General features: G+C 32.3%; 4 protein-coding genes across 5 annotated transcripts; 2 read left to right on the top strand and 2 right to left on the bottom strand.

Moving 5' to 3' along the window:
• Window positions 1-1,467: 1,467 nt before the first annotated feature.
• On the bottom strand, window positions 1,468-2,420 carry LOC8265718. The gene is made up of 2 exons (XM_002528295.4): window positions 1,862-2,420; window positions 1,468-1,740 (listed from the first exon to the last, which is right to left on the bottom strand). Exons 1-2 carry the CDS (start codon window positions 2,357-2,359, stop codon window positions 1,663-1,665), a joined length of 576 nt encoding a protein of 191 aa, XP_002528341.2. The 5' UTR covers window positions 2,360-2,420; the 3' UTR covers window positions 1,468-1,662.
• Window positions 2,421-4,522: 2,102 nt separating this feature from the next.
• LOC125371088 lies at window positions 4,523-5,499 on the bottom strand. The gene is made up of 2 exons (XM_048379058.1): window positions 4,988-5,499; window positions 4,523-4,865 (listed from the first exon to the last, which is right to left on the bottom strand). Exons 1-2 carry the CDS (start codon window positions 5,474-5,476, stop codon window positions 4,707-4,709), a joined length of 648 nt encoding a protein of 215 aa, XP_048235015.1. The 5' UTR covers window positions 5,477-5,499; the 3' UTR covers window positions 4,523-4,706.
• Window positions 5,500-6,870: 1,371 nt separating this feature from the next.
• On the top strand, window positions 6,871-8,692 carry LOC8265720 (probable carboxylesterase 18). Its single transcript, XM_002528297.3, has one exon. The coding sequence runs from the start codon at window positions 7,195-7,197 to the stop codon at window positions 8,197-8,199; it is 1,005 nt and encodes a 334-aa protein (XP_002528343.2). The 5' UTR covers window positions 6,871-7,194; the 3' UTR covers window positions 8,200-8,692.
• A 590-nt stretch (window positions 8,693-9,282) lies between these two features.
• LOC8265721 (3-isopropylmalate dehydratase large subunit, chloroplastic) lies at window positions 9,283-15,447 on the top strand. Of its 2 annotated transcripts, none has more exons than XM_015724870.3 (15): window positions 9,283-9,514; window positions 9,699-9,839; window positions 10,064-10,234; window positions 10,642-10,794; window positions 10,909-10,977; window positions 11,064-11,180; window positions 11,445-11,519; window positions 11,643-11,720; window positions 11,843-11,938; window positions 12,080-12,129; window positions 13,576-13,630; window positions 13,744-13,875; window positions 14,312-14,359; window positions 14,492-14,650; window positions 15,056-15,447. In XM_015724870.3, exons 1-15 carry the CDS (start codon window positions 9,464-9,466, stop codon window positions 15,194-15,196), a joined length of 1,536 nt encoding a protein of 511 aa, XP_015580356.2. In that variant the 5' UTR covers window positions 9,283-9,463; the 3' UTR covers window positions 15,197-15,447. The 2 variants fall into 2 exon arrangements, with proteins under 2 accessions (XP_015580356.2, XP_002528344.2); XM_002528298.4 differs by having other exon boundaries at window positions 9,324-9,514; window positions 9,702-9,839.
• Window positions 15,448-15,455: the final 8 nt, after the last annotated feature.

Genomic DNA, 15,455 nt, shown 5'->3' with positions numbered 1-15,455 from the left:
TTTTGAGTTCAAAAATTGTCTTTATAGCAACTAATTGTTAAGCCATGAAATGAAAAATTGTATTTGCATAATTTTCTAGTTAAGGCTTAAATTGAAAGCACACCTTTATATAAAATGAAAGGCTAATTACTAATTAAATTTTGAAATTTATATTTTTTAATAATTTTATTCAATTAGTTTAAAATTTTAAAATAAATATATATATACTTTCAATTTATTTTCAAGAATATTTGTTGGTAATAATTTTTGAAATTTTACAATGAGATAAATGACAAGTCGATTATGTTTATTAACATAAAAATTATTGAGTTGATAAAAAAAATTGTATTTAAATGTAATGTATGTGAAAGAATGTACATATATGAGTTTTTTAATGGTCATATTATTAAGTATAGAATAAACTATTTTTACTTATTCATAAATATTATTCATTTACTAAGCACATTCGATTTCTTATATTATATTTTTTACTGTGAAATTTCAAAAATTGTCATCAAAAAATATTTTTGAAAATAAATTAAAAGAATAAATAATTATTTTAAAATTTTGAAACAATTAGATAAAATTATTAAAAAGTGTAAAGTTCAAGATTTAAATTTTAATTAGAATTAATTCAATGAAATTAGTTTCCAATGAATTCTTTTTTTTTTTTTTGCATTTTTTTGGGAATTTTATATTTGAGTTCTGAAAAAATTTAGCTAATATTATTCAAAATATTAGCGCAAAATTAATGTCCTTTATATATAATTGCTTAAACTAATTGAATCTTTTGATTTATTTTTTTACGAGTTCTAATAAGTGGAGCTCATTTATGCTTTGGAGAGCAAGTTTTTATTTTTATTTTTAATTCTTTAATATATTACTTAACAAGTTGGATTTTAATTAAATACATTTAAACATAATAAATGAGTTACTTATAAATCAACTCAAACTAATCGTGAGAATAATTATTTCAAAAGAATTGCGCTCCAGTCTTATTATAAACTTGATTCCATTACAATCTTAAGATGACAGTGTTGTTACATTGGGTAATAATGATGATTTAGTGTGAGAAAAAACAAAATCTAAGGTGAAACACGACAAGATTTCTTTATAATTCCTCCAAGAAAAGCAATTCTGAAATTGAAACACAAGATTTCTTTGTTTCGAGATTGTTGGTTTTGTTGGCTTTAATTTACCTCACTGAAGTACTGAGAAAGATATTTTCTTTGTTGCTGCTGCTGTGATGGTTATTGAAAACGCTGTCGTTTTGAACTTAAGTAGGACAAAAGGTGGATAAGAGAAAGGGGCAGCAAGAGAATTTGCGTTTGAGTATGGCAAGAGAATTACTAGTTTGATTTGTTGAGATAAAATTGATGCAATGGCTCTGGTGAAGGTGACGGTGTTACTGATGAAGACAAACGGGTCCGTTACATTAATAAGCCGGGCTATGGACACCGGCTAAAAACGATTAATTGTTCACAGTAATTAATAAATGAAACCATGTAATTGATTTATTAGTTTATGGATAACGTAACACTCACTCTGTCCATACATTTTTCTACCTCATAGAACCATTGCGCAAACCCACAATTGAAAAGAAAAAGAAATGCAAAAACTGTTCAATTCAAGAATAAAAACCACATGAACTAAAATCTTGAATATTGGAGTCTATTAGTACTGCTACATTTGGATGCATGAGCTGACAACATTAGAAGTAGTTTCAACAAGTGCGATTGCCTCTGAAGCTCCACTTTTCCTCTGGAGAAAAAGAAGAAAAACACTTGGTTAGCTAATTATTCCGAGAAATTTAATGATATAATCTTTGTTTTTGAAACTTCAACAAGAGATGAATTACTTTTTTAATTGTAATATTGTTTACCTGACTTCCAGAAGCCTTATTTTGCTGTCTCTTAGCTTGCAGTAGTGTGTAATTATCAAGAAACAGAGCATCCTTATGATGGTTGATATTCTTATCACGATAACAAGAAGAGCAAAGATCGTAAGTATTACCAGAGCCATTGAAGCACTGAACGCAAGTGAAGTAAACTCCAGCTAGAAATACTTTACACTCATCACAAAAGTAAACTCTTTCGGTGGAGCATATGTAGTGAACGATGATAAATTCATCAAAATCCAGCGTCCCGTTTCCATCTTTGTCTAGCTTTTTAAAGAAATCAGGAGAAGAAATTGTTTTGAACCCTTTCTTTTCTTTAATGCACTGCGCATACTCTTCGAGCGTGATTTTGCCATCTCCATCTGTATCCATTGCTTGGAAAAATTCTTTCCCAAGTCGCTTCTGCCTGTCTGACAAGTTTGCGTAGTAAGCTTTAGCAGTCTCTGATATCTCCTCCATTGTTTTTGGACATGGTTCTGTCATGTCTGCGTGAAGCCCTTTTATCTGTAAGGAAAGCTGTGGGCGATGGGCGTTGGAAGTACTTGGAAGTTTCTTTCTTCCTGTCAAATCAAATGACTAGTAAATTTTTTGACTCGGCAATAATACTAAAGGGCAAAAGAAATACTGTACTTAGTCAAGAGCAACTAATTATGTTGTAATAAACTAACAAAATGAGGATATAATCTAAAAGCTGAAGTGATGGCAAGCCTCTGAGAAAAAAAAACAAGGGGTCTTGAAGAAGACTCAGTCCAAAATAGAAGCCATTTCAATATAACTTTGCGTAAACAAATGGACAAGCTCTCCCCTGTATCTAATTGATTTTCCATTTCAAATGCCTTATTTATTTAATTGTTGAGCCTTTTCTTTTAATCAAGAATGAGTTGCTTGCAGCTTGGAGAATCTATGGGATATAATATGTTGACCAAATTACCTAGGATTTATACATGGAAATCCCAGGATATAACTTCCTAGCTGCATGCATGATTGAGGAATGAGAGTTGGCGTTCATCAAATGCTACCCAATGACAGGATTGGAGTTTGCTGGCCAAGAAGAGTCTTGCCTATGGCTGCTTGCCCCGAGTTTGCTTTATTCAGTTTTCTTTAATTCTTGTCATGTCTAACTCTTGCATAAATTACACTCGGCTCTTACACTTGCAATATACATTTGCAATACAGTCAATAACTTATCTAATTAGCTTTCATGAATAAATACTCTATGATGTAGTGTATAAATTTATTTCAATTTAATTTAAAAAAATAATTATTATTATTTATACTTTTTTTTTATTTTTTTTCTTATTATTAAAATCATATCTGATAGACGAGTTTAAATAATAATTGCTGATTGTAAATATATTATAAGTGAAACACATGGTGAAGTCATAAGCGAGGCATAATATTTTCTTCATTTTCACTATAAAATTGAAACAAAATTTAATATGAGGTTATCCCAATCTCTAACAATAAAATGAGGTCTATTTGTATACATTGGAGATCATGTCATTGGTGAATGAAAAATCTGAAACATATATACACACATCAAATAATATTTTTCATCCATTTCTAAAAGTTCAATTATAACATGTATTCATTAAAAGATTAATAATAAAACACCAGATTTAAATAATAAAACATAAATCTGTGTTCCTCTCATAAATGTCAAATGCAAATCTCCCGCAAGAAAAATAATATAATAGATTTATGTGATATTCTTTTCCTGTAATGATAAATAAATATGTCAATATATTAACAATATGAAAATTTTGGCCTATCATTCAAACATACAAAAAAGGCCATATAATCAATCAAATTGGATAATGTAAAAATTATTATTAACATTGTGTTTAATTGAAAATCTATAAAATCTATGAAATTTACTTGTAAATTTAAAATTTAAGTGTTTTAGTTAAAGTAAAAATTAATTTAAAATCTTATATAATTAAATTTATAAAATTAATTATATTTAAACTAAATTTTAATTAAATAGATTGAATTTCTAAATGAATTTTACGTTAATAAATTAATATATATATATATTATTATATTAAAATATTTTTTTCAATTATATTATTTCAATTTTATTCTTTTTTTCATGTATTTTCTCTTAAATGAAATGAATTTTTAAATAATTTTTAATCAAATATTAGAGTAAATATAAAATAATTTTATTTATATTTCCATGGACTTAATGGAGAGAAAAATAAAATTTTACAAAGAGAAAAAGGAATCCATCCCCATCCTTTTGGGACCCAATTACTGCTTTTTCTTTTTAGATATTTTACTTACAATACATATATACTTAAATTATATTAGATTAAAATAAAATAAAATATAATATATTACCATAATAAATATAAACATCAATCATATAATTATATATCTTAAAAATAAACATATCTTCCTATGTAAACTATGTATTTAATTACTATAAACATAATAGAAAAAATATATTTAATTTTGGGTTTGGTGTGCACCAAGGAATGGGGATCCTCACAGGCCCGGGAGTATATATCTCCGCCCTTGTCTGGTCATGGAGAGGAGAGCTATTTCCTCCCATCCCCATTCTTGTGTTGTGGGGGAAGATTTCAGGATTTTTCTGCTCCGATCAGGGCAGTTCCCCACTGAGAACATGAAATCCTTGCCCCATTGCGTCCCTAACAGGCTAAAAGTGGGTGTAAATTAATTAAAGTTAATTACTTCATAAACCGAATTATGTAAAAAACAACAATCGATGGCTCATTATGTTTTTATGGAAATAAAGTAAAATAATACAAGAACTGTTCGATTCAAAAATAAAATTACACCAACTAATTATAAATATTCGAGTGTATCACTGGTGGCAACCTGAGGCACCGCCAGAATCAGAAATAGTTGAAAAACCAAAGTCTGTTCCTGTAAAAGTACTTGAAAAACCAAAATTTGGACCTGTAGAAATAGTTGAAACACCAAAGTTTGCAAGTGCAGCTCTCCCTGAAACTCCACTTTTTCTCTGAAAAACGAAATCAATAGCAGAAAAACCTGATTAGCCAGTAATTCCAAGAAACTCAATTAATGATAAATATTTGTTTAAAATTTGAACAAAGATTAACTACAATTTCTAATATTCTTTACCTGACTTCCAGAAGCCTTGTTTTGCTCCCTCAAAGCTTGCAGTAAGGTGTAATTATCAAGAAACACAGCATCCTTGTGATGATTGATATCTTTGTCATGATAACAAGAACAGCAAAGATCATACGTATTACCAGAACCATTGAAGCATTGGACACAAGTGAAGTAAACTCCGGCTAAAAAAACTTTACACTCATCACAAAAGTAGACTCTTTCACTTGAGCATACGTAGTGAAGAGTGATAAATTCATCAAAACTCAAGGTCCCATTTCCATCTTTGTCTAGCTTTTTGAAGAAATCAGGAGAAGTAATTGTTTTAAACCCTTTCCTTGTCTTAATATACTGTTCATACTCTTCGAAACTGATTTTGCCATCTCCATCTGTATCCATTGCTTGGAAGAATTTTTTGGCAAGTCTCTTCTCCCTGCTTGACAGGTTTGCGTAGCATGCAATAGCAGTCTCTGAAATCTCCTCCATGTTTCTGGACATCATTTCATGTCTGTTTGAAGCCTCTTTAATCTGGAAGAAATGGTGTGGGTTATGGCATTTGTTATATTCACCATTTCTTGACCATTTCCAAATTACTTGTCACTGAAGTTTCCTTTGTTATTAACTTATTTTACAAATTGACTTGGCAATGAATTAAGTAAAAGAATAAACAAATAGTGGAATTAGTCACCATAACAATAATAAGTATAATCCGATAGGGGGTGGATCGGAGAAGAAGAAAAGATATGAATACTTCATGTTTCTATTTATCAATGATGTAAATATATTAAGAATCTAAGAATTTAAAAATAATATTGAAGTTAAAAGTGAGATAGACCTTTATAACTGTTTGGTTCAACTGATCAATGTAGCTGGTAGCTGATAGCTGATGATTGATAAATTAAACTATTTGACAGAATTTTAATAACAGTTGCTGTTAGTATGTTAAATGGCCATTGAAAATATAATTTATCGTTAAATATAAAATTATTATATTATATCTAATGATATAAATTAATAAAAATAACTTATAATAATTAAAATGTTTATAGTTAATTTTTTTAGCTCAATTATATTTATTATTAAAAATATTTATAAAAATAATTTGAAATAGAAAATAAATTTAAATTCTATTAATAAAAATCTTTAATTTCAAAATACCATAATTATAAATATTATAGTTATTTAACTATTAACAATAATTTCAAAATAATAATTATTTATTTTAAAATATAAAAAATTTATTATATAATTTAAATTTAAAGTAAGTTATTGTTAATAAGTTTTAACAAGGATAATAGTGTCTAAATAAATAAAAAAAATCAAATCAGCTATTAGCTGATAAGAAAATACTATATTATACAGGCTGTTTCTTAAATTTTTACTAAACGCTTTAATATAACTGTTCAGCGAGAAACAATCAAATCTTTGAACCAGAGTTTTTGTTTAGAGAATACGTATCAAGCTGCGGTTTACCGACCAGTTTGGGTGGATGCAGAGCAGTGGTTTTGATGCCATTGAATTGGACTCAAGAATGATTGCCTGCATCAACCATCAAGTAATAATGGTTCGACTACAATGGCAATTTATAGTAGAAACTAATAATGAATTAAGTACATATGTTATATCTGATTCACTTTTGCTGCTGCTTTTTGCTGTCTTTCTAAAGCTTAGTTTCAAGGATTCATGCAGGCTTATTCTACGATCTCCATCCTGATCCATGGAGTTGAAGAATTTCTTTTTCATTTTCTTTTATGCTTGCTGCTGCATAGTATCCCTCTGCAGTTTCGTGCAATTCATTTAACCCATTATAGATAGAAGTATTAATATTATGTAGTTTTAGTTTCTTGGCGAGAAATTATTGCTCTATATATAATAGAACTTGCTCCAATCCAAATTGATCCCATAGGCGAGCTGCTTTATTCACTGTCAAATTAACCAATTATAATGCATCTTGCATTCATAAATGCAAGGAATAATAAATCCATGCCAACTTGTTGAATGGCTCCACTATCTTTTTTCAACCGACAATAATTAATGCTTCTCTTCCTCCCCATCCTTACTCTTCAATGTATTATTAATAGGAATAATTGATACTACCATCTATCTCCTTTAATCTTAGATCCGTCTGTTTGTTTGTTTTTTTTTTAATCTTTTTTTTTCCTGCTCTCTAGGCTGAGAGTATATAGATAACAAGTACAGGCCTTTTCCAGTACTTGAAAATGACTCAAGATCTTCAGAATCTTGATATTCCATGGAAGATCAGGCTCTCCATGTACGCTCTCTGCCTCGGCTTTGACATCTCCCGTCGTTCCAATGGCACTATCAATCGATTTCTTATGAATTTCTTCGATTTCAAATCATTTCCATCCAAGAAACCAATCAATGGTGTCTCAACTACCGACGTCAGCGTTGATAAAGCTCGCAACCTCTGGTTTCGCCTCTATACTCCTACTCCCGCAGGAGATACTACCATGCCGGTTATTTTCTACTTCCACGGTGGTGGCTTTTGCTATATGTCACCTCATTCAAGGCCTTATAATTACTTCTGCGACCAACTTGCTCGTGAGCTCTCAGCCATTATCATTTCGGTCAACTATCGGCTTGCTCCAAAGCATCGTTATCCGGCCCAATACGAAGATTGTTTCGATACTATAAAGTTCATAGATGAAACCGGAGTTGAAGGCTTTCCAAGTCATGCCAATCTGAAACATTGTTTTCTTGCAGGAGACAGTGCAGGAGGCAATATAGTTTATCATGTTATGGTAAGAGCCAGAAAACATGAATTTCGCAGTATAAAACTCATAGGAGCTATGCTAATCCAGCCATTTTTTGGAGGAGAAGAACGAACTGAATCTGAGATAACTCTTGACGGCCAAGTTCCATTCGTTAATATCGAGCGTACAGACTGGATGTGGAAGGCTTTCTTGCCAGAAGGGTCGGACAGGGACCATCCTGCCGCAAATGTTTCCGGTTGTAATTCGGTTGATATTTCGGGACTGGAATTTCCTGCGAGTGTTATTTTTGTTGCAGGGTTTGATCCATTGAAGGACTGGCAAAAGAGGTATTACGAGGGACTGAAGAAATATGGAAAAGAAGCATATTTGATCGAGTATTCTGACACTTTCCATGCATTTTATGCTTATCCTGAGCTTCCTGTGTCTTCTTTGCTCATCAAGGACATGAAAGATTTTATGCAAAAGCAATTATTAGCAGCAAATAAATGATTGTGTGTGTAAATTGTCCTTCAAGTTGGATTACAGACAGAAGCCCGCATGGCTTTCTTCTGCCGTGTTACAAATGATGTCAATGTGAATGAGAATAGTAGATGGGCAGCACCCTTGTTGAATACTGATGTAACCATTATGAAAGATCGAGGGCTGTCCTTTGCTATCATGAAGGGAAAGTCCTGTAACTAATATAAAAAATAACGCAGACGAAGTGCAAACCAGAGGATGCTAAAGGTTGACACTCTGATTGTTCTTGCCTCTTTGCAATGGATAAATGTTATGGTGGAGAGTGATTCCTTAATCTCGTTAATAGCCTTACTCAAAATGTGCACGGTTACCAGCAGTTTCTTCAGATTTTGGAGGACATTCATCGTCTTTATTCTAGTTTTAATGTTTTTTCTTTTGCTTTTCGTTAAATGTACGTGCAACCATGTTATTAGCTAAAGTTAGCTATTGTGTTAGTCCAAGGGCTATTCCTATGTCTATTCAATCTAGCTTTTATAAACATTTTAATTAACAAAGAGCTAGCCTTCTAAAATGAAGACAATAATGTCAATTACATAACAAAAGAAACCAATTATTGGTGTCACAACCACTGATATCACCATTTCGATAAAAGCTCAAGTCCTCTCGTTTCGCCTCTCCACTCCAACCCCTACCAGACCTTTTATTTTCTATTTCCATGGCGGTGGCTTTGCCTATTTGTTACCCAATTCAAGCCCCTTGACGACTTCTGCTACGGACTTCCCCGCAAATTCTGTGCAATAAAAAGGTTCTTGACTTGTGTACATATTTTCACCCATAATCAATTTTTATGTTTACTTAATTTATTATATAAATAATATTATGATATATTCATTTTTTTGATTAGGTAATAATTTTCATTATAAAAGTAAATATATATATATATATATATATATATATATATATATATATACTAATTATTAGGTTTTTTCTATTTAAATAATAATTTTAAATTTGAAAATGGTTTTTATTTTTATTTTATAAATTAATGTTTATAAATCAAAATAATAACAAGGTATTCCCAAGGTGTAGAAGAAAGATGATTAGTTAAATACAATAGTCACGTGGAAAGAATACATTTAAAAGGCACGAAGGCCACAAGTATCCTGATAGTTCAAAGGCCGTCTGGACCGTGCTTTCCGCAGCCGCCTCCATTTCTCAATCAATAGGAGAAAAAACAAAGAATAGAGGATTTTCTCAACCTTAACTCTGTTTAGTGTAACCCTCTTTTTCTATCATGGCTTCCTCTGCCATTACTTCTCCCTCTTCATCTTTTATCACCAAGAAGGTTATTTACTTCTAAATATTTGATTAAAGTTTTTGCTTTACTTGCTTTAATACTCTTCAAATTGTTTAATTTCTATTATTTTATTTTTTTCTTACCTCTTTTGAGCTCGTACGAGTTTGATTATTTCTGGGTTTTGCATATTTTGAACTAAAGATTTGATTCTTTTTATTTGATTGTTACACAGAAGGATCTGGGTCTCTCTGCTTTCTCTTCACAGTCATCGCCATTTTATTCTATTCCCAAATGCAAGAAATCAATTTCCAAGAAAATTGTATCAGTTATGGCTCCGCAGCAGTCAGAACGCACGCCTGCCACTACTGGCTCTGTTAGTTTCTTCTCATTTTTAGTTTATATTAATTTCTTTTTTCTTAGGTTTTGTTTAATTTGCTGCTTTAGTTGTTGCATTGATTTCATTATCTGTTTGGAAAGAAAATTTGGTTTTTTGTTTATGCGTTTATGTTGAATTATGATTTTCAGTCACGATTCTATCGTTTCCATTACTTGTTTGATGCTTTGTTGGTAATGGGATTCTTTTCTGACGATTTGCAGGTGAAGACTGCAATGACAATGACAGAGAAAATCTTGGCTAGGGCCTCCGAGAAATCCCAGTTGAGCCCTGGTGAGAATGTTTGGGTTAACGTTGATGTTTTGATGACTCATGATGTTTGTGGCCCTGGTTCCATTGGGATCTTCAAGAGAGAGTTCGGACAGAATGCCACGGTATTGTACTGTTTTTGCTTATATGTGACGATGTTATGGCTGATTTGTTTGTGTAAAATTAGTGATTTGATAAATCCCCTGGTCTTTAACTTTTGCTAAACTTACACATTGAGGGGGATCCGGTTTGAATTCCAATTAACGGTTGCTTTACTGAGCATTTGAACATGCAGGTTCATAGTTTTGTAATGTGACTAGTGTGTAATATCTGAAACGAAGTTTACATACAACCGGCTGCAACTGTATTCTTCCTTCTCCTTTATGAAAAGCTGCAGTTATAAATACCTGGCAATCCTCCCTTTGCTTCCCATTTTATGTATACTTGCCATTCTTCTTCTTTTTTTTTTTCCCCAACACTACATTTTCTTTTGGCATGCTGGAAAATACCAACCTGACTTGTTATATTGAAGGTTTGGGACCGCGAGAAAATTGTCATTATACCGGATCATTACATATTCACTACTGATGAACGTGCAAACCGTAATGTGGATATCTTGAGGGATTTCTGCCAGGAGCAAAACGTTAAGTATTTCTATGATATCAAGGATCTTAGTAACTTTAAGGTACAGTCTCATGATATATATGCTGAACTAAAATTTGTTATCAACTTTTCTGGGATATTTACTTTACTGGCCTATTACTGACATTAAAGGGGCATTTACTCCCTTGCTCTACAGGTTAACCCTGATTATAAAGGTGTATGCCACGTTGCACTTGCCCAAGAAGGCCATTGTAGGCCAGGAGAGGTGCGGCTCTTGACAGAGTCACTGAATTGTTAGAGTTCATCCCTTACATTCCAGAACAGCAATTATTCATTCATTTCTGCCCTCAGGTCCTATTAGGTACAGACTCCCACACCTGCACTGCTGGAGCATTTGGGCAATTTGCTACTGGAATTGGCAATACTGATGCAGGTTTTGTATTAGGCACTGGGAAGCTCCTCCTTAAGGTTTGTAAGTGTGAAGTCACAGTTTCATGCAGTTCATTATGCCATGCATCCTGGAGTTCTAAAAGAATTTCTATAGATTTTTAAGTTCTTAAAACAATGAATAAGACCTTAATATTGAACAGTTTAGAGCTTGTTATGCATATCTTTTCCAGCTGTAGGTGTCGTGAGTTCCACAAAATCGTGTTATATTAAAAGTTTCATAAAATCTGATATTTCATTGGTCAGTTATTGATTTATCTTTTCTTACTTATCCTAAAATTGCAGGTGCCCCCAACTCTGAGATTTGTAATGGATGGTGAAATGCCTGATTATTTGCTAGCCAAGGATTTGATTTTGCAAGTGAGTCTACTTAGCTCTGAGACATTTGCTTGCTTTAGCAGGCACACACTCTGCCCTTAAATGACAGCTTTTTCTTCTGCTTCTATGATTTTGATATTTTGGAAAGTCATTGTCTCTTTTTAGATTATCGGTGAAATATCTGTGTCTGGTGCAACATATAAATCAATGGAGTTCGTAGGCACAACTGTCGAGAGTTTAAATGTGAGTAAACTTTACTTTCTGTTGCACTAACAATGTGTGATCAGACAATTCTTATCTGCATCAGTTTGCCTTGCATCAGCATATTATATTCTTGGTTGTTCTGATTATTTCCCATGCACTAGATGGAAGAACGGATGACACTATGTAATATGGTTGTTGAAGCTGGGGGGAAGAATGGGGTCATCCCCAGTGATAGCACTACATTCAAGTACCTTGAGGTATTGATTGATGGAGTTTACACTGTTGCTCAGCTCTTTTTTTTTTTTTTTCAAGGCACATGTTTATACATTTTTGTTTATTATATGATGCAAAGAATTTTCCTTGCAAGGACTTATTATCTTTTATTTTCCTGTGCACAGGATAAGACATCTGTTCCCTTTGAACCAGTTTATAGTGATGAGAAAGCAAGGTAGGTTCTATAACTAATGACTTCTGAATAAGGTTATACAACTGACTCTACTTGATTTAGATTAGAGTTCGGTTTCTTAGTCCTAGCCAGATTGTTTTGGACTTAACGTGGTTACTTCTCCATTATGTTTTATGAATTGAAAGGTTTTGCTAGTATACATATAATTTGACAGATGAAACAATGTTAAATAATGATGAGTTCTGAAAAGCTGTTAATCTTCCCACTTTAGAGTCACCACATTAAACAACCTAATCTGGCAATCCCTTGTCATCAAGAGCCTTTAATCATGTGTCTTTAAAAAAATGCAATTTGTAACTAAAATGAAATTGTCACGTATCATTTGCAAATAGAGTTATTCTATGTAATTGTTCTCCTAAATAATTAGAGAAGTTTGGATCTATATTTGAGTTTTAGATATTCTATAGATATTTATCTGTGTGGATTTACATAAGGTGTGGCTTTGATCACGGTCATGGTTGCTTGTAGTGTAAATGGGCCTGTAATGGCCACAACGTGACGATGATGAACTATCACTATGCAATTTTTATTGAATGCAAAACTCGTTAGATAAATAGATTTTAGAGGAGCTCATTAAGATTAAGAAATTCGACTATCTAATGAACATATATACATAAAAATAAAGACATTAATTTTAGTCATCATTTCTAATTACTATAAACTTTAATTTGATTTAAGTTTTCAAAAAATTATAAAATTTTCTTAAATTAGTCAGAATATTAAACGAGGAATTCTTTTTTTATTGATAGTTTTCCATGTACCACTATCAATTAATACAATAATCAATATTTTATTTAAGTCTAATTTTTTTCTTTTTTTGCAAAAAGTACCATTTTTAGAATTCAGTAGAAAAATAATTCTTTAGTCTACATATGAAAAAAGCAAAAGGATGCAATTGTGAAGTTGTTGTAGAAAACATTTAAGTGAATTCTTAAGAAATAAGAGGTCCATTATCTTTGTTTGATTTTAACTTGCATGCCAAATTGATTGATTTATATGTTAGGAACATAAATTAAGCTAAATTTATATTTTAATATAAAATTTTAGTTGTTTAGATGTTTTTGACTTCTATTAGGTAAAGCATGTAAATAACTTTTGAGTTCTTGAAACAGAATAAGGATTCCATAAGTTTTTTTTTTTGAGTTTTTAAACCATCTATATGGACTGACTCGATGTTTTATCCTCTGAGGTTAGCTTTGGATCTCAATTAACTCAGGTTACAGATATTATGCTTATACTCATATATGGTTTGGAAACTTTTTCCAAGTGGAAAGAATGAAACTATAGTTAAATAAGTATATTTTAAATGCCATTGAAATTTCTGGCACCATGAAATTAAGCTTTTAACTTATTCAAGTTGAATATGTGCTTGTGGTTTTCATTTGTGCTGATTTTTGTTTTTGTTCTTATTATTTTGTTTGCTTCTAGGTTTCTTTCCGAGTATAGATTTGATGTCTCAAAATTGGAACCATTGGTCGCAAAGGTGTGTGATTTCATTTATTTCCCAGCGAATTATGCATATAAGGGTTCTAAAACTCCTGTAGACTTGAGTAAATTCCCTAGTAAAATATTTGACATTCCCATGTAATTTTGCAGCCTCATTCTCCTGATAACCGTGCTTTAGCAAGAGAATGCAAAGATGTCAAAATTGACAGAGTATACATTGGATCTTGCACTGGTGGGAAAACAGAGGATTTTATGGCAGCAGCCAAAGTTTTTTTAGCTTCAGTAAGAGTCATTTGTTTTTATTATGTTGTTATCGTTGCTAATTATATTATTCATTGGGTTCTGTTTCGCTGAAATTATTCATGATCAGTCTCTTTTTTACCTTTGCAATTTGCTCTAACTTGGTCTCTATACCTTAGAAGTCCAAAATATATTAACCCAACTCAATGTAAGCATTGGCATGCATATTCTCTGTCTTTCAACATGTGCATGTCATATTTTCTTCACAGAATGTTCTCATTCTAGGAGTAAATTTTATGTAATTTTGATTTTCAGTAGCTAACTTGGATGCGCCTTCCACTTTCAACTGCCATAGTTGAATACGAAGAGTATTTTAGAATCAGATTCATTTTACTTGTAAAGCATTCATTATAACATTTTCGTTGCTGTGTATGTCTTTCTCTTCTCAAGCTTCATTATCTTTTTGCTTTATGTGCAGGGTAAAAAGGTCAAGGTTCCAACGTTTCTTGTCCCTGCTACCCAAAAGGTGTGTAGTGTTGCCTTACTGTGTGCTTAGGTCTGAGTAGTCTGGATTCACTGACTATGAGGGATATCTCTATCTTGATGGAAATAAGTGTGTTAAAAGGTTAACAGTAGTTTTTTATCATAAAATTTTCAGGTTTGGATGGACGTCTATAGTCTCCCTGTACCAGGATCTGGTGGAAAAACTTGCTCTCAGATTTTTGAAGAAGCTGGTTGTGACACGCCTGCAAGTCCTAGTTGTGGTGCTTGTTTGGGAGGCCCTAAAGATACCTATGCACGAATGAACGAACCAATGGTAAGTTAAATTCTGATTCTCTTCCTATGTGGCTCACCTCTATGTCTATTCCTGGTTGTTAATATCTCTTTTAGCTTCAACTTTATTCCTGAATTGTAAATGACCAGTCCTAGTCTGTCAATTTAGCTTCATAATTGTTATGCCTTATTGTTCTGTCAAATGTACAATGACATTCTCAGTAAAAGTTTATTGCAATAGCTAATATGATTAAGCACCACGTCCTCCAACATTTTGTATGCATGTTCTGGAAAAGAAAGGATGCTCTCCATTTGCTGGACCTCATTTGAGATTACATGATTTTCTGGCATCTGAATTGGGAAAGAGAGAATAGTTTATCATCAAGTCGATAAGCAATGCCTGGATACTGCTATTTGTTTAACCATTTTGAGGGCTACGTCATTGCAGGTCTGTGTTTCAACGACAAACAGAAACTTCCCTGGTCGGATGGGACACAAAGAAGGCCAGATTTATCTTGCTTCGCCCTATACAGCAGCTGCATCAGCTTTGACTGGTTATGTTACTGATCCAAGAGAGTTCTTGCAATAGGCTATTGCTGTTTTATTGACACACTACACTTCTTGCAACAACTTAAATGGTGGAGCCAGAGTAGATATCTGAGTATTTTACTGAGTTGGACAGTTTCCAAAATCGAGTCCCAAAGTAGATATCTGGGTCTGTCTAAGATTGTTAGGTTGGTATTGCGTTTGTGCTGAGTCAATGTAATACTGTTTTCGTTTCGAGGCATATGATATATGCAGTATAATGCGTGTACAATAAATGGCAGAAGACATTACCAATTTGCAGT

The sequence above is a fragment of the Ricinus communis genome, chromosome 9 (genome assembly GCF_019578655.1).
Source record: "Ricinus communis isolate WT05 ecotype wild-type chromosome 9, ASM1957865v1, whole genome shotgun sequence".
NCBI classification, from domain to species: Eukaryota; Viridiplantae; Streptophyta; class Magnoliopsida; order Malpighiales; family Euphorbiaceae; genus Ricinus; species Ricinus communis.
The sequence above is the reverse complement of the archived record's forward strand: the minus strand, read 5'-3'. Positions and strand labels throughout refer to the sequence as shown.